Source organism: Scylla paramamosain, chromosome 9 (genome assembly GCF_035594125.1).
Source record: "Scylla paramamosain isolate STU-SP2022 chromosome 9, ASM3559412v1, whole genome shotgun sequence".
Taxonomy (NCBI): Eukaryota; Metazoa; Arthropoda; class Malacostraca; order Decapoda; family Portunidae; genus Scylla; species Scylla paramamosain.
In genome coordinates this window covers 9,515,701-9,534,564 of record NC_087159.1, presented here as the reverse complement: position 1 = coordinate 9,534,564, position 18,864 = coordinate 9,515,701, and the positions used below count along the sequence as shown (strand labels likewise).

The 18,864-nt window shown below is 39.6% G+C and overlaps 1 protein-coding gene across 2 annotated transcripts in view; it reads left to right on the top strand.

Moving 5' to 3' along the window:
* The window catches only part of LOC135103545 (guanylate cyclase soluble subunit beta-1-like), an 86,483-nt gene that overhangs the window by 59,548 nt on the left and 8,071 nt on the right, over positions 1-18,864 (top strand). For both annotated transcript variants that reach the window (XM_064009967.1, XM_064009966.1), the window contains one exon: positions 1,956-2,110. In XM_064009967.1, the coding sequence (XP_063866037.1) occupies positions 1,956-2,110 (155 nt within the window). The remainder of the gene's footprint in view (positions 1-1,955; positions 2,111-18,864) is intronic.

Genomic DNA, 18,864 nt, shown 5'->3' with positions numbered 1-18,864 from the left:
AATAAAAGATGAGAGGGGAGAGCGAGACTGATGATGAAAGAGAAGAGGACAGAAGCAAAGGGAGTAAGATGACACACGAAGGAAAAGCTTAAAAGGCAACTGTCAAAGGAAGCCAAATGAGGAGGAGGAGGAGGAGGAGGAGGAGGAGGAGGAGGAGGAGGAGGAGGAGGAGGAGGAGGAGGAGAAGGAGGAGGGGGAGGAGGAGGATAAGATAAGGCAATGATGGGAGGGAAGATTTTCTGCTTGTATTAAGGAAAAGGAGGACAGAGGAAAAGAAAAAGAGGAAGAAGACGAGGACGAAGACGAGGACAAGAAAGAATGAGAAAATAAGGAGGATGAAGAGAACCAAGACGAAGACGAGAAAGAGGAAACCGACGAAAACGAGGATGAGAAGGAAGAAAGCGAGGTAGACGACGAAGATGAAGAGGATGAGGAGAACAAATGAGCTGGAAAGGGAGGAGAAAAAAAATACGCCTGTCACAAGAAAAGGAGAAAAAAGGAGCGAGAAGAAGAAGGACGATAAAGAGAAAATAAAGCAACATTAGGAAGGGAACTTTTCTGCTGACTCGAAAAAAAAAAAGAGAAAATAAATGGAGAAGGAAGAAAAGAGAATGAGAAAGAAATGAAACAGTAAGAGGAGGCAAGCAAGGGGAGGATGCAAAACTGAGGAGTGCCCAGGCTGTGTAATGGTGATATTCTTAAGGGGAGTGAAGCAAAGGAGAAGGAAAGGGAAAGAATGGGGAGGAAAATCAGACAGTAAGGTCAAGGGAGGGAAAGAAGGAAGGGATCTGAGAGAGAGAGAGAGCGTCGTGTTAGCTCGAGGCACCTTGAGGGAGAGGGATGGAGAGAAGAGGGAAAAACAAGAATTGAAGTGAAATCAACTAAAATTTTCAGGATATGTTTAAGACAGAAATAAAACAAAAATCCTAGAAAACACCTAAACTTTCCGGCCCCTTCGTACTCTTCCATTCCATAAGCAAGGAAAATTTAAGAGAAACGAGCTAAAAATTTTCAGCATACGAGTACGTATAATATAGACGGAAATAAAGGATAGAATACTAGAGAAACACTTAAAACTTCTCCCTTTCGTATTCTTCCATTCCATTCCGGGAGAAACAAGAATATAAGTTACGAAGAGAGATCAAGTCAAGTTTTCAGGATATAATAATCGATGGAAATGAAAGATAAGGACCTGGGAAACATTTCAATCTTCTCCCTTTTACACTCCTTCATTCCGTAAAGGGGAAAACACGAATAGACTTTAAGAAACCGGCTAACATTTTCACGATATAATATTCAGAAAAGAAAAGACCAAGGTAACATTTCAATTTTCTCCCTTTTTTTCTAATATTCCTCTTTGCCTTTCATATCCTACAGTTCTTTGACTCTCACTGATACACCCTCACTCCCTCTCTCTCTCTCTCTCTCTCTCTCTCTCTCTCTCTCTCTCTCTCTCTCTCTCTCTCTCACTCCATGATTATTTTCAAAGGCCACAGGAATGATTAGCCGTTCTCAGATTTTTTTTTTATGATGAAAACTTGTTAATCCGTCACTAGAACCATAAAGACACTCTTGAAAGTAGTGGTGGTGTGGCGCATAAGTGTTTCATAATGCGGTCTTTTATCACCTATATTGCTGTGTTATAGTCACCAGTCTTGTCTTCCCCGCACCTACAGAGGGTGAAATCAATACCAAAATGTTACAAAAAAAAGCCATATTTTTCTTACACTTTTCCTCTTTACCTATTACTGATCGGTTCTTCATCACCCATATTGCTGTGTTATAGTCACCATTCTTACCTTCCCCGCACCTAAAGAAAGCAAGATCAGCCGGAGGACGTTACAAAAAAGTCATATTTTCTTACACTTTTCTCTTTACCTATTATTCAACGGTTCTTTATCATCCATATTGTTGTGCTTTGTATTCACTAGTCTCTCCTTCCCCCACACCTACAGAAAGCAAGATCAGCCCCAGGACCTTCTGCCAGGTGTGCCCTTTCCACCTCATGTTCGACCGCGACCTGCAAGTGCACCAGGCTGGGGACTCCATCTCCCGCGTGCTGCCCTCCGTCAGCTACCCCGGCGCCTCTTTGGAGAAGCTCGTCCAGATTGTGAGTGTGAAGGAGCATGTGCATGGTGGTGGTGGTGGTGGTGGTGGTGGTGGTGATGAGGATGAGGAAGAGAAGGAGGAGGAATACAAAGAAATACAAATGAAAAATCACATTGCAACTGTCCTACCAGGCCTAATGAGGTTGTCTGTGTGATTATACTACCACTACAGATTCTGAGTTAGAGAGGAGGAGGAGGAGGAGGAGGAGGAGTACGAGGAGGAGGAACAAAAAGGAAAAATAAACAGTAGCATACCTCTTGGTCCTTACGAAGCTGTTTGTGATCATTTATAGTATCATTTATAGTTGCACCGTCACATTTAAAGGACCTAAGATGGTAAAAACAAAAAAGAAAAAAGAAAAACTGTGAAATAGGAAAAAATAAAGAAAGGGAGAGTAAAGCTGATGAATGGAATAATGCAATAAGAGGAGAAAGAGAACGGATGAAGAGGCGGAGAAGGAGGGGGAGGAGGAGGAGGAGGAGGAGGATTAAGAAGATGACAAGAAATCACAGAAAAAAAAAAAAAAAAAAATGCGGCACTGTGAAATGGAATAGTATAGGGTAGAATAAGAAATAAGGCAAATAATACAATAACCGAATGGAGAAGCAAAAAATATATATAAAAAAGTTAACATGATAAATAAAAAATATATATATACATACTTATGACACGGAAAAAAAAAAAAGTCGAAGAAGATGCTGAGTGGCTTTTAAAACGATTAGATTCAGCATAAACACATATAATAAGGATTTAATCTTCATACGAGTGACGGGAAGGGAAAGGCGGAAAGAAGGATCGGCTATTCTACTCCCTCGCTTCACTCCTCTCAGACACACCGCCAGACAAGGAGGGAAGGACAGACAAGGCAAGACACCATGAATACAGAAATGAATACATACATATTTGGGGAGAAAAGCACAAGAAAAGAAAAAAAAGAAGAGAGGGAAGGAACAACAGAGGCAGGAGAGAAGTGAACGAGGGGGAAGAGAGGAAACGGACAACGAGAAAGAGTGAGACACTAGGAATGTTGGAATGAATGGACAAGTATTTGAAGAGAATAAGAGAAAGTAGTAAGACACAGAGGCATGAGGAGGATGAGAAGTAGGGGAGCTTGAGAGGAAAAAGATGAGGGGCAGAAGCAGAAATAAAAAATGTCGGAATGAATGCAAAAGTATCCGAAAAGAATAAAAGACAAGAAGAGAAGAATGAAAACAGTTGATAAGCAATAAGACTGAAGAAAAAGGGCGAGGAGAAGGAGAAGGAAAAAGAATAACACTACGAACATTGGACTTGACAAACACTTGGCTGTAAAAAAAATAAGTAAATAAATAAAATAAATCATAAAAAAAAGGCAAGTGAAAGAGAAAAAAAAAACAGAAGAAACAAAGGACAAGGAAAACGAGGACAAGAAGTAGTAAACACTGAATATTCACATGAAAGCATATATATATCCGTAGAGATAAAGACGAAGAGAGACGTAAGAAGAGAAGTTAGGGAGAGGAGAGGAAGAAGGACTGGGAAGAGGACGAGAAAGAAAGACGAGGAAGAGAAGAAAACACGGACGACGAGATCACAAAGTTAGTAACAATTTATCTCAAGATTACTCGTTTTAGCCAAGAACTACAAATTTATAGAGAATAAAGATAAGGAAAGGAGAAAGCGGAAGAGGAAAAGAAGGAAAAAGAAAAAGATATAAGATTATAGGTTAGCCTCTTAACTCTTTTGCTGCGATACGAAACAATTAACATCACCACAAAAAAAAATAGATCTTGCAGTTTCTAACCACTGTAAAGATTGGAGGTGACTACAGAACACGTAAAGATGTCTCAGAGTGATTAGTAGTTAAGGAAAGATGTAACAAATAGCAGTCAAAGGGTTGAATTATATAGAGTTTACCTGTTTTATTGCAGCGTTCTAGACTACTGGAAGGCAGAGCATACAGTAAAGAGGCGCCTCCACAGACATCTTGTTCTTTCAGCAAATAGCCAATGGTGAAAAGAAAACGAGAACATCACACCAAATACAACAAAATGACGTGGGGATATATGACATGTAAACTGAGAAAAGGCAGACAAAACTAACTAAACAAAAAATATTTACATTGAGAACTAGATTGAAAGAAACGTAATAAAACATGTGACAGAAGTTTACAAGAAATTAGTGTGGCAGAAACGTGGTAGAAAATTTGATAGACACGTTGGTGGAAATTTAAAGCGAACCCGAAAGAAAAATTCGCAGAAAAAAAAAACGAAAAACTGAAAGAAAGAAATTCCTACAATACAAATTTAGTAGATGTATTATAATAACTAATATACTAAGATACACACACTCATACATACGCACATACATTCATACATACACAAAAATACCCAAACTTACGTAAAAAGCTACAAAAAAAAATAAATATATACAATGACTAAGATTCCCTATTATAATCAAAACAAAAAAACGACAGAAACAATCATGGAAATACCCAAACTTACTTAAAAATCCTACAAAAAAAAATAAAATAATAACTAAAAATCCCTACCATGGTAAACAAAAACAAACTAGAGATAAAAAAAAAAAAAAATCAGACACCACACCCGCCTCTCACTCACCACGCATACACAACCCGTCACCCATAATGCATTGCGCGGAATTACACATTTTCTCACATTCCGTTTACCCCGTCAGCTTGATCCTGTTAACGACAATGCGATTTAAGAGAATAAAAATGAAAAAAAAATTCCCTGCAGCGGTGTTAGGTTGTTGCGCTTAATTGGCATACCAGTGTTACCAGTCGAGGCATTCCACCCTTGTGCTTGTTGTGGCGATTGTTGTTGTTCTTGTTGTTGTTGTTGTTACTGATCCCGATGCGAATACTGCTCTAATTACTCTTGTTCTTGCAGTGAACTAGAGTTTCAAACATCTGGAATTGGAGATGCAGGAGGAGGAGGAGGAGGAAGAGGAGGAGGAAAGAATAAGGGATAAGGATAGGAGGAAAGGACGTGGTGGTGGTGGAGAAAGAGGAAATGATGGCGGTGAAAGAGAAGGAGGGTGAGGCGGAGGAGAGAGAGAGAAAAAGAATGAGACAGGAGGAAATTAAAGTGATAAATAAAATATGGAATGTAAGAGTAAATATAAAATGTCCGCGAGCGAGAAAACACACACACACACACACACACACACACACACACACACACACACACACATAATCTCTCTATGAAACAAATGAACGAAAAAACACTCTCTCTCTCTCTCTCTCTCTCTCTCTCTCTCTCTCTCTCTCTCTCTCTCTCTCTCTCTCTCTCTCTCTCTCTCTCTGCAAAACACCATCTTCAACACGATTAAACCGGAAAAGTTACTCATAATATCAGAAAACATTCCATCTTGGGAGAAAATATGACAGCAAGATGGAAAATGTACATAAGAAGGGAAAGAGGAAAGAGAATGAGGTGGGCGAGATGGAGGAATCAAGAGAGAGAGAGAGAGAGAGAGAGAGAGAGAAGGAATGGAGGAGGAGGAAATGACACTGACAAATATCACTCACACACTCTCACTCTCCCTCCCTCACGCTTTCCTTCTCTCCTTTCATTTCCTCCTTCCCTCTCTCCCTCAATCTTGCTGCCACAACGCTACCACTCCTACACACGAGAGAGCCCAACTGCACTAAGACCCAGATAAAGACTGTTAAACTCTCATCTTACTAGTATATATTTGGATGTGGATGTATGCATGTTTTGTAGGAAAGTATTCAGATATTAACACTATTTTTATCTATTTGTGCTTGTCCTCATTTGTCTTTAGTTACTTGAGGAGATGAGAATGAAAACACCTCCAGGATAAAACCAGCCTTTTTTTATTTTTGTACTTTTTTTAACAGTAATTAAAAGGGGGGCATTATTTTATTTTCTTCTATTTTTTTTTTATTCTTATATTTTCTACACCTCTTATTGTTTTCATTTCTAAAGCTCTAAGTCAACCTCCTTTACACACAGAAAACAACACTCTATCTTATTCTCATGTAAGTAAGAGTTGCGTCAGTAAACACACTTCCTACCGATTCATCGCGAACAAAAACCTTATTTTATTCCTTCCTTGATATGGTTTCTTTCCTCCACTCTTTTCTATGTCAAGGCCACGAAAAAAAAATTAGATTCATGAAAAAATAAACACAATGACAAGTGAAAAGAATGAAGGGAAAGACTCAGAAAAGAAATATGCATAACTAACTCAAGAGAGAGAGAGAGAGAGAGAGAGAGAGAGAGAGAGAGAGAGAGAGAGAGAGAGAGAGAGAGAGAGAGAGAGAGAGAGAGAGAGAGTAGGTGGGGGCAGGGCTACGGTGGAAGGGATTGGGAAAGAATGAGGAAGAAAGAGGAACGGAAGAACGAGAGAAACAATAACAGATATTTACAGCAGCGCCAGATGTTGTAATTGCACACACTGGTCGTGCTCGTTTTCGTCGTTCATCGTACTCTAGTCATAATAACAAAAATAAAAGTAATAGCAGTACACTAATAGCAACTCTAATAACAACAGTAGCAGTATTTGTAGTAGTAATAACAGGAGGAGCAGCAGCAGCAGTAGGAGTGGGAGGCGTATATTAATGATGATTATAATAGTAGTAGTAGTAGTAGTAGTAGTAGTAGATCCGGTAGTAGTAGTAGTAGTAGTAGTAGTAGTAGTAGTAGTAGTGAAAATGATAACAAGTAGCGTGGTGGTGGTCATGGTGATGGTGGAGGTAGTGGTGGTGGTGGTGGTGAAAGAAGGGATGGGGGTCTTCAAAAAAAATAATAATAATAATGAATGAAAAATAAAAATCAAGATCAAAAGAAATACTTAGAAACATAAGAAAAAAATAATATATGCTAACCTGAAAAAAAAAAAAAAGCAACTTACAAATCTCAATGTTCTCAATACCCTCAGCTACAATGAAACTTAAGAACTGTGCACATTTTTTTTTTTTTTTTTTACATCAGACACCGCAAAATATATGAATTCTTTTACTCACTTTTTCTCTCTCCTACTGCATTTTTCTTTTTTTTTCCCCTGTACCGTTTTCCGCATTATCATACTGAATTTCCGATATACAGGTATGTGTCTCTCTGTGCATGCATGTGAATACGTAATTATACTTTCATATTGACACACACACACACACACACACACACACACACACACACACACACACACACACACACACACACACACACACAAATTTTTATTCCTTTGACGATGAAATAGAAACAATTTTTAATTTATAATCATTTTAATAGTAGTAGTTGTAGTAGTAGTAGTGGAAGTAGTAGTAGTAGTAGTAGTAGTAGTAGTAGTAGTAGTAGTAGTAGTAGTAGTAGTAGTAGTAGTAGTAGTAATCGAAATAAAAATGCTTACCCCTTACCTGACGTGGATATCAGGGTAGAGGGGAGGGATCCAAACGAGGGGGAAGGGAGCCACTGGAAGGATATTAAAGCGGCGACGTCCCCACATCCCACAGACAACCAGCCCCCACAAGGATCGAACTCACCCTAACATAGCCGCTCACGATCCGGCAGACTTTAACAACCGAGCCAACGGGTTAAGTCTGCACTAATGAATATCAAGCATACACACGTGAATCGACTCCCCGCTCACGCAACTGAAGGACTCGCAATGTTGAATACCAGAAGGCCGAACACCATTTTCATAATCAACATCCATGAATACAAGAATTATACAAAAATAAATTCATTAATAACAGCAAAAGATAAAGATGTGAAGGCAAATAGGTATCTAGTTATTCACAAACCAACCAGCGACAACTTCAGTAAAGCCACGTTTCATAAGTAAGCTCGAACGAATTTTGATCACAATTGCCGGAACAGTTGTGGGTTGGAGTCCAAATCCTTGCCCAATCTCTTTTTAAACGTCGTTATTGTTGTGCTGCCGATGGTGCTGCAGGCTTCAGTGTTCCAAACGTTAACGACCGGCAAGGATGAAAAGAGAAGAAGAAAAGAGAGGAGGAGGAGGAGGAGGAGGAGGAGGAGGAGGAGGAGAAGGACAAAAAAGACGAGGAGAGAACATTAAGGGCATCAATAGTACTGTAGTAGTAGTAATAGTAGTAGTAGTAGTAGTAGTAGTAGTAGTAGTAGTAGTAGTAGTAGTAGTAGTAGTAGTAGTAGCAGTAACCGTTCCCATACTAGCACTATATCAACAACAACAACAACAACAACAACAACAACAACAACAACAACAACCAGGACAGCCCCACCATACATACAGCATCGCATCACAAGCCCTGCACCACTCAGGGTAGCAACACAGCACTGCACGTACACACAGACACTGACGGATACGGGGAGAGAGATAGACGCTGACGGACAAGAGCTGAAGGCCTCGATTTTATAACGGCCAGGACTAGATGGATGGAAGAGAGAGAGAGAGAGAGAGAGAGAGAGAGAGAGAGAGAGAGAGAGAGAGAGAGAGAGAGAGAGAGAGAGAGAGAGAGAGAGAGAGAGAGAGAGAGGCAGAAGGGGACACCGAGAAGAGAGTGAGAGGATCGGGGAACAAGAAGAGGAGGGAGTAAAAATGAAAAAAAAAAAACGATGAAAATTCTTACAGTGACTTTTTCCCCTTGTGTGCGTCGATATATTGCTTCGATAAGGGAGGCCTACTGCGCCCTTAGCGTTAAATGGCGAAGGGAATGAGCGGAGGGCCAGCCAGGGGGAGGACAAAGACCGGAAAGGGAGAGGGAGAGGGAGGGAAACTAGATGTAAGGTCGGAGGGGAAGGAAAGACAAGAGACAAAAGTGTTACGGATATGAGAGTAACGGAGGAAATAAGATGAAAAGAGAAGAAATAGAGAGGCAGAGAGGGAGGGAGGAAGAGAGAGAGAGGGGGAAAAGGTGAGGAGGCGAAGGAAGTAGGTGAAGGAGGATGGAAGGGAAATAGAAAGGCAAAATTGTTACAGATATCAGAGTAAAGAAAGAAATACGAATGTGAAATGAAGAAATGGAGGAAGAGAAGGAAAGGAAAAGAGGGAGAAAGGTGAAGGAATGGACAGAGGAAGAACGAGAAGGAATGAGCAGAGAAAGAACGAGAGGAAAAAAGAAGACAGAAGACAGGTGTGATGAATAGGAGTAACAGTGGGAATAAGAATAAAAGGAAGGAATGAAAGAGGGATAAAAATCGATGGGAGGAGAAATATAAGAAGAAAGGTAAACGAGAAGACATAAGACATATTAGAAAGAAAAGCGAAGAAAGGAAGATGAAAAGCTGAAGATAAAAACAATAAATAAAAGGGGAAAAAAAGGAAGGAAGGCAGGAAATGGAAGGAAAGAAGAAAGATGAAAAGAGAGAAAAGATCACGAAGCAAAAGAAGGTGAGAGAGAGAGAGAGAGAGAGAGAGAGAGAGAGAGAGAGAGAGAGAGAGAGAGAGAGAGAGAGAGAGAGAACAACAGAAAAGAAGGAACTCAGTGAAGGGAGAGAAAAATTAAAAGAAAAGGTACAAAGAAGGAACGTGACAACCCAGAAGATGAAAAACGAAAGGGAAGGAGAGGAAAAAAGAGAGGACGGAAAGGAGAAGAAGAGGAAAAGAAAATGTTTATAGAAGAAGCAAGAATACAAGACAAGAAAAATGAAAGGAGAGGAGGGAGAAGATAAGGAAGATGTAATAGAGGGAGGGTAGAAGGGAAGTGAATGAGGGAGAGGAATGGGAGAGGGAATTTAGAGTTAATAAAAATAAAAACGAGATAAGAAAAAATATGTTAGGATTTCTGTGTGTGTGTGTGTGTGTGTGTGTGTGTGTGTGTGTGTGTGTGTGTGTGTGTGTGTGTGTGTGTGTGTGTGTGTGTGTGTGTGTGTGTTTACAAGAGGCTACACTAGTCCCATACAACTTTAAAAATACGATAAATAATAAAAGAACCACAGAGAGAGAGAGAGGAGAGAGGAGAGAGAGAGAGGAGAGAGAGAGAGAGAGAGAGAGAGAGAGAGAGAGAGCATTATCATAGAAGACTAATGTGAGAAAGGGATTCGGGCTTTCCCACCCACCCACCTACACACACACACCCACCTACACATACACACACACACACACACCACCTACATACACACACACACACACACACACACACACACACACACACACACACACACACACACACACACACAAACACTCAGTGATGATAAGACGTTTTATGTTTTTGGGAGCGATGAGTTGCAGGAAAGGAAGAGAAAGATTAATAGTTCGGATGAGAGGAGGAAGATAACGACGGAAGATGATAGACTGACGATTAAAAGTTGAATACTGAAGGAAAAAAAAGAGAAGGAGGAAAGGAAGAAGAAGAAGAAGAAGAAGAAGAAAGAAGAAGAAGAAGACGAAGAAGAAGAAGAAGATAGAGGAGGAGGAGGAGGAGGAGGAGGAGGAGGAGGAGGAGAGAGGAGGAGGAGGAGGAGGAGGAGGAGGAGGAGGAAGAAGAAGAAGATGTGAAAAAAAAGAAGAAACACAAGGAAGGAACAAGAAACACAGGAGGAAGAGAGGAGGAGGAGGAGGAAGGAGGAGGAGGAGGAGGAGTGAAGGATTACTGACAGTCTGAATGTGGCATATGAATGATGACGCTAAGTGAATGAGCATTAGAGGTGTGGGTGGACGAGAGAGGAGAGAGAGAGAGAGAGAGAGTAGAGAGAGAGAGAGAGAGGAGAGAGAGAGTGAGAGGAGAGAGAGGAGAGTGAGAGGAGAGAGAGAGAGAGAGAGGAGAGGATGGAGGTGTTTTCCTTCTCATACTCCTCTTATCAATGTAATAATAAAAGCAGAGGAGGAGGAGGAGGAGGAAGGGGAGAAGGAGGAGGAAGAAGAGGAGGAGGTGATGATGCAATTGCAAGGAAGATGGATAGAAAACTGCAACTGGTAGTGAGTGGATGAAGAAGAAAGAAGAGGAGAAAGAGGAATAGCAGATAATAAAGGAGGAAGAAAAGAAAATACGTAACCCGAGAAGAAGGAAAGAAAACAACAGATGCACAAACAAAGATTAAGTTCCAAGACCCATACAAACTTAAAAGTTCCCACGTGAATGAGGTATTGTTTTCCTAATTATATACCCCCACACCTCCATCCACCACACCACCTACCACCACCCAACCCTAATATATCTTTCTATAGTCTTCAATTTTTCTTGTACTTTCTACTTCCTCCTAATTATAAGCCCTCCTCCTCTTACTCTCTTCCTCGTCTCCTCCTACCACCACCCTACCACCAGCTAAAAAATCCTCTATTTCTTAAATTTTCCTCTTGTATATTTTTTTTCTAATTCCTCCTTCCCTCCCTTGGTAAAATTTTCTTACTCAAAAATAATTAACAACTTTTATGCGTGCTTCCTGTCCCCTCCCCGCTCTTCATACCTGTCTCCTTAGCGTGATGTACAGGTGTTTACGTTAAGTGGACAGAGCCATTAATGTGTTGAAGTGACCCCACTGAGATAATTTGAAGTTAGGATGCGATAACCACCAAGTGTGCTCAAGAAAAGGGGGATACAGGGTAGTAGTGTTCATTTTTTTTTTCTTTTTCTCTCTTTCTTCTTTCTTGTTCTCGACTTATATACTGTATGCATCGAGAAAACTAAATGCATTCCCCAAATTTCATCTGATAAACCACGTCTTTGAATCTGTGGCCTGGATGCGGTTTGGGGGTAATATTAAAACCAGCTTAGCCTTTAGGGAATCATTATAGGAATGGTAGTAGTAGTAGTAGTAGTAGTAGTAGTAGTAATAGTAGTAGTAGTAGTAGTAGTAGTAGTAGTAGTAGTAGTAGTAGTAGTAGTAGTAGTAGTAGTAGTAGTAGTAGTAGTAGTGTCATTACTACCTCTATTACTAACTACTATTATTGCTAATACTATTACTACCTATTACAAACAACAGCAAACTACTACTACTACTACTGCTGCTGCTTTCACTTCAAACAATAACAGGAAAGTTGCTTCCCTCTCTTCCTACAAGCGCATGCGAGTACTCCACTTTACGAGTGTGTATAAATTACTCACTCGCTCACTCACCTCATCTGTCTCCCTCTAACTGCTTCACTAATAGCGAATCTTTATATCCCACGTCTACGTCTCCATCTTTTCCTTTGCAATCCCATAGTTAACTATAGTCACAGAACTATAAACAATACAACTAACAAACTACGAACTACTCATCCATTTATAATAATCTAACTATAATAGTCTAATTAATCTTTCAACTAGAAATAATATGTAATCATCTATCACACTATAATCATCTACTTCTATAACCTCTGTGAAATTATTAACTTAATTATTAAACACGTAAAAGTTTCTAACCATCTGTCTAGCAAACTCATTCTGCCCGCGTCTCGTCTCGCCAGTCGCTACACACGCACCGTCCCAGAACCAGCTGAGAGAGAGGCGGGGAAATACAGACCGCTTCAGCCTGCCTGGCTCCCACCCTTCCCTGATAAGAAGACTATCACTTCCACACACACTCACCACAAAAAGTAGTACCCTTCCCTCGCACCCTCGCACGTGACTGCCGCTGCCTCCCCGCCTTTCAATAAGAATCCCAACCCAACCCCTCCCTCTCTCCCCACAAAAAAATAAAAAATAAATAAATAAATGAATAAATAAAATAAATGAAATAATAATAATAATAATAATAATAATAATAATAATAATAATAATAATAATAATGATAATAATGATAATAAATGAATAAATAAATAAATAAATAAATAAATAAATAAATAAAAACTTAAAATACTGCTTGTGATATTTCATGAGACTTCAAGACACAACTTATTTTTTAATAATTCTTTTGACTATACTCTATGCAAATAAAAGCAACAGAAACAATAATATAAATACAGCAGCAGCCAGCAACGACAACAACAACAACAACAACAACAACAACAACAACAACAACACGCTTCCCTCTACTCCCCCCGCCCCTCTCTCCCTCTGGCTCTCCCCACAGCAGACTTCCTCAACACATGTATTTCGCTTCATGATCAAGAGAGAGATGCTGGGAGACTAATTAAAGAAGAAATCCTCGAGAGGAATTATCACCACGCCCTCGAGCCTCACCACAGACGATAACACGAGGAGGAGGAGGAGGAGGAGGAGGAGGAGGAGGAGGAGGAGGAGGAGGAGGAGGAGGAGGAGGAGGAGAAGGAGGAGGAGAAAGAAAAAAAGCACTTACGTAGAAGCTTAGAAATTCATTGAAAAATAGAGCAAATACGTAGAAAGAGACGATAAAGAAGAAAGAGGAGGAGGAGAAAGAAGAGGACGAGTAAATACGTAGAATCCGAGAAATACATAGAAACAGACAACAAAAAGAGGGAGGAGGAGGAGGAGGAGGAGGAATACAATGGAGTATAAAGGAAGTACAAACAGCAAGAGGAGGAGGAGGAGGAGGAATACAGAGGAAAACAGGCAGAACAGCCCCACTAGGCTTAACGAGGCTGTATGTATGAAGAGGAGGAGGAGGAGGATTTAATTTTTATTCTTTATTTATTTATTTTTTTTTTTTATTACAATGTGAATATTAACAACTTCATAAAGATGTGTTGGTCAGGTCCATCGAAATGAAGCTCTCTTATGAAGTGAATAATGAGCTGTCAGTCATAAAACAGATAACATGCCTGACTGTTGCCCACCAAGACTACAATAGATTTACAGTAGGAGGAGGAGGAGGAGGAAGAAGAAGAAGAAGAGGAAAGGAGATAAAAATAAGACGCGGAAATGAAAGACACAGCAAAAGGAAACGGAGATAGGAAAAATAGATAACAACACGAGCACACACAAACATACATACAGAAAGAAAGAAAGAAAGAAAGAAAGAAAACTCAGAAATATACAGGAAAACAAAAAAAAAAGAAAAAAATACGAAACCGTACATACATAAACCTCAGAAATATCTAGAAAAAGAAAAATATCAACATATACAAGTATAAACCACAGACATATATAGAAAAAAAATGATAATACACAGCAGAAGAACCATACACCGACAAGAGTATATGTAGTACCTGCTAATACAACGTACTACAACTACAACTACAACGTACAATGGCGAGGCAAGTTATTTTTATACACACAAGGCCAGAAAGGGGGAGGAAAGAATCAGCAGACTTCTCCACCCACTCTGGCAAACAAGACGAAGGGGAAAGTGAGAAAAGAAGGCCCAAGTCTGGTGTAACGGGACTCGACGTGGAGGAGGAGGAGGAGGAGAAGGAGAGGGACACGTGAAGGACGCTTGAAGGTATACCGAGTCGCCAGGAGGAGCTGAATCTGAGTGAGGAGGCGACGACGACGGGGGGGAGGAGGACGAGGAGGAGGAGAAGGAAAAAGAGAAGGAGGAGGCGGAGGAGATATTGACAAGGAGGAGCTAAAAGTCAGGGGAGGAGGCATGGATGGCAGAGAGAGGAGACAAAGAAGAGACTGGTGAGATGGAGATGGGGAAGGAGTAGGAGAAGGAAGAGGAGAAGGAGGAGGAGGAGGAGGAGGAGGAGAGATGGTGGTGTTGACGTGCTCTGCCACTCAATTGCGTTTGGCAGTGGGAGGTGAAGCGTACAGGGTCTGTTTTTTTTCCCCCTTCCTGACTCCAGCGAGCATGGTAATGAGGAAAACAAGGGCTGGATGCTGACAGGGAGAAGGTCTATGGTGGTGGTAGTGGTGGTAGTGGTGGTAGTGGCAGTTGTTGTGAGCGACTTGTGGTTAGTTCTGCTGGTTGGTGATTGGTGGAGATAAACAAGGTGTGAGAGGAATAAGAACAGTAGGGAAGGGAAAGGCAAGGTAAAGGGATGTGTACTTTTTGGAGACATTACGTGCTATGGCTGTGTGCTGTGTGCTGTGTGCTGTTCAGTGATTCGTCGCAACAAACACACGCGTGGAGAGGAAGGGAATGAAGAGGAGGGAACGATTAGAGTTGACGCCACTGGGAAATCATGTTCCTCCTCTTCCTTCCCCCGAGACCGTGCCCCTTAAGTACTGGCAGTGGAGAGAGAATCTGTAGGTATGAAGCTGAAATAAGCCTATACTGTACTGATGAGAGGTGCGATGGGAGAAGAGATGACACTACACTGGTAACATAACTAATTGCTAACTGGTTTGGTTCACTTATAGTCCTTCCTAAAAATAGAAAGAAAAACATCCGCTCATATTTATATTTCCTTCCGTATGGCCTAAAATAGAAGGAAAAATATCCAGCATGCATCTGCTTTCCTTCCCCACAGTCGCCTCGAGGGAAGAGTAAATGCCAATTAAGTCTTAAAGAAACCAACATTAAGACGCCCAATTATGATGAAACGCATCACGTGTTCTGGTATTAGGTTCTGAAGGCTTGAAGGCGCCCAGTGTCTTTACGGCGAGGCAGGAGAGGGAGCGGATGAGAAACGCCGTAACACCCCTTAACCTCCACATCTTCCCCCCCTTCTCTTTCCTTCCCACTCGTAAGCTCTTTCCCTTCCTTCATTCTTTATTTTTTTCCATGCGAGAGAATACAAAAGATTCCAGATTTTACATTCACCAGAGAGGCTTGGGTTAAGAAAGAAACCGAGCGAGGTATTCAAGTGGCATAAGGATCATAACAAAGAAGACACGTGCAGGAGTCCCAGGATCAATAATCAGGACAACAAGTATCGGATTCAGGTTCATAAAAGGTTACATTAAAAACAAGACAAAAAAGACACTGGTTCTTCAAATAAAGTGATTAATGAATGGAATACAATCAGCTGTCAGGTTATTTGAGCCAATGGGGAGGTTTACGAGAAGATCAGACAAGTTTATGGACAAGGATGGTGGGTGGACACTGATATATATGTCCATTAAACAGGAACTGCCACGTGTAGGCCTACTGGTTTCTTGTGGTTTCCATTATGTCTTTATGTTCTTATGTTTCTCATCTTACGACTACTGAAGTAGGAAAGCAGTAGTGTTGCAGAATGCTAGCGAGGCTGTCTCTCTGAAGATGTATTATCAGCAGAAGCGATAATACAAGCCGCGCAACAGAGAGAGAGAGAGAGAGAGAGAGAGGAGAGAGAGAGAGAGAGAGAGAGAGAGAGAGAGAGAGGAGAGAGAGAGAGAGAGAGAGAGAGAGAGAGAGTATCTCAGTAATTTCTATATTGAACAACCTCTGAATAAACTAAATTCTACCATTATAGGATATGGTTTTATTTATTTATTTGTTTTTTGTTTTTTTACATGTAATTTTACTAACGAATACAAACGAATCAGGAAAAAAAAAGTACCGATGCATTGCGAGACTATCAAGATAACACCACAACACTGCACGAAAAACATTGAAAAAAATACAGAAAGGAAAAAATTTAACTGGTTTTTTTTCATGCATATTTACTAGGGAATAAAAAAACAGGCCAGAAAATACGAGCTACCACGATTTTACAAGGTCATTAGAACGCCATAAAACTGAACAAAAACAATGAAAAACTAATATGGAAAGAAAATTATCCCTTAGAAAATATTATCAGCGGAAATGATAAAACGAGCAAGAGAGAGAGAGAGAGAGAGAGAGAGAGGAGAGAGAGAGAGAGAGAGAGAGAGAGAGAGAGAGAGAGAGAGAGAGAGAGACCAAAGGAAGAGAAGTTTTATCTATTTCTTTATCGGAACAACCTCTCAGTGCACTAAATCCTTCCATTATAGGATTTAGTTTGAATTCCCTCCTTTCTTTACCAACCTGTACAGTTGCTAACCAATAAAAATGGATCAGAAAGAAGAACTAATGCATTACGAGACCATCAGGCCAGGACCGCACCACTGCACGAGAAACAATTCAAAAATCAAAATAGGAAAACGGTTTTTTTTTTTATGTATATTTACCATCGAATAAAAAAAATAGATCAGAAAATACAAAGTACCACGGTGAGATATACCATTAGAGAACCACAAAATTTTATATATATATATATATATATATATATATATATATATATATATATATATATATATATATATATATATATATATATATATATATATATAATATATATATATATATATATATATATATATATATATATTTTTTTTTTTTTTTTTTTTTTTTTTTTTTTTTTTTTTTTTCTACATATATTAACTTGTGAACAAATCTGATGAGAAAAATAACAGGAACAATAGAAAAACTCCACAAAGCTGAAAAAAAAATATATTTCTTTATATAGACCAGAAAGCAAAGCAGTACGCTCCTTTCAAGCATATCTACAGGTGTATAAAAATTTGTCAAAAATAGAACGAAATATCAATAAAGGAATTATGAAAACGTTAAGAGAACACAACAAAATTACACGAAACCCATTGAAAAAAAATATACATCCCTCTATTTCATGCGTATTCAGTAAATATAAATGAAAGAAAATGGACCAGAGAAGAGAAAAGGAGTCATCAAGGCGTCAAAAGATTGCACGAAAACCAATGAAAAAAATAAATAAAATAAAAAGAAACTCATTTCTCATTCACACGAGTATTTAAACACTAACTACGGAATGAAAATTTAAAAAAAGTAAAATGAAATAAAAAAAAAATATCAAGACGTTACGAGACCATTAGAACAATACTTAGTACAAAGCTGCACGAAAACTCAATGAAAAATCAAAATAAAATTTAAGGAAACATAACTTTTCATATATATTTACTAAGGAATTAAAATGAACCACGGAAGAGAAAGAAATAAAACATATCAAGACGTTACGAGACCATCACAACACCACAAAACTCCATGAAAACCGAATAAAAGTTTAAATGGACAAAAAAAAAAGTATAAAAAAAATTATCGCGACGCATACTGACTGCGACCCGCGTGCAGGAAAGTCCCGGTTGAATATTCATGGTTCCGGAACAGACTTTCTGGCTGTCAGCTGCACAAAAGAAAAAAAAAATGGTAAAAAAAAAAATCTAACACGGCACATTGAATGCTGAACAAAACAAAAGTACAAAAAGAAACACACAAACATAAAGGTAAAAGTGGTCAGGATTTTATTTTTTATTTTTTTTAAGTATTAACATTTATTTAAAAGAACAAATATATAGATACCCAGTACTAGCTGAGTGTTTCTATTTCAGGATCTACAAACACATTCACTTTCTATCATCATCATCATTATTATTATTTATGTCCAATGCTTAATGGTTGAGGGCTATAAATGTGCAAAAATAACGCTATATTGGATACATAATATAGATTTATTTAATCATCTGTAATCTTACCTGTATATATTTCACCTCCAACCTTCACTCCACTACTGCCTTCTCTCTCTCTCTCTCTCTCTCTCTCTCTCTCTCTCTCTCTCTCTCTCTCTCTCTCTCTCTCTCTCTCTCTCTCTCTCTCTCTCTCTCTCTCTCTCTCTCTCTCCGCCTCTTCCTCCCTCCCTGTCGTCCAGAATTTCTCCTTTCCTTCGTCTCGCTTCTCTCCCTCTGTTCTGCCCTGCCTCCATGCCTACCTCTTTCCCTTCCTTGCTCCACGTCATCCAAAATTCATTCCTCCTTCTCCCTTTCTTATTTTACTTCTTTTTCTCCTCTGTTCTAACGTCAAGTTTATCTCCCTCACTTTTTTTTTTTTTTTTTGCACGTCCCCTAAACTTCATACGATCTCTCTCACTTTTTACCCTCCCCATGCCCTTCTTCTCATCCTCCTCCTTCCTACCTCTCCTTTACGTCTTTCCTTCCTTTACTCCTATCCTACCTTCTGGTCCATCTCTTTCCCTTTTTTCCTGCATGTCAAAGTTTGTTTCTCCTTCTTAACTTTCCCTCCCTCTGTTCCATCTTTCCTTCATCCT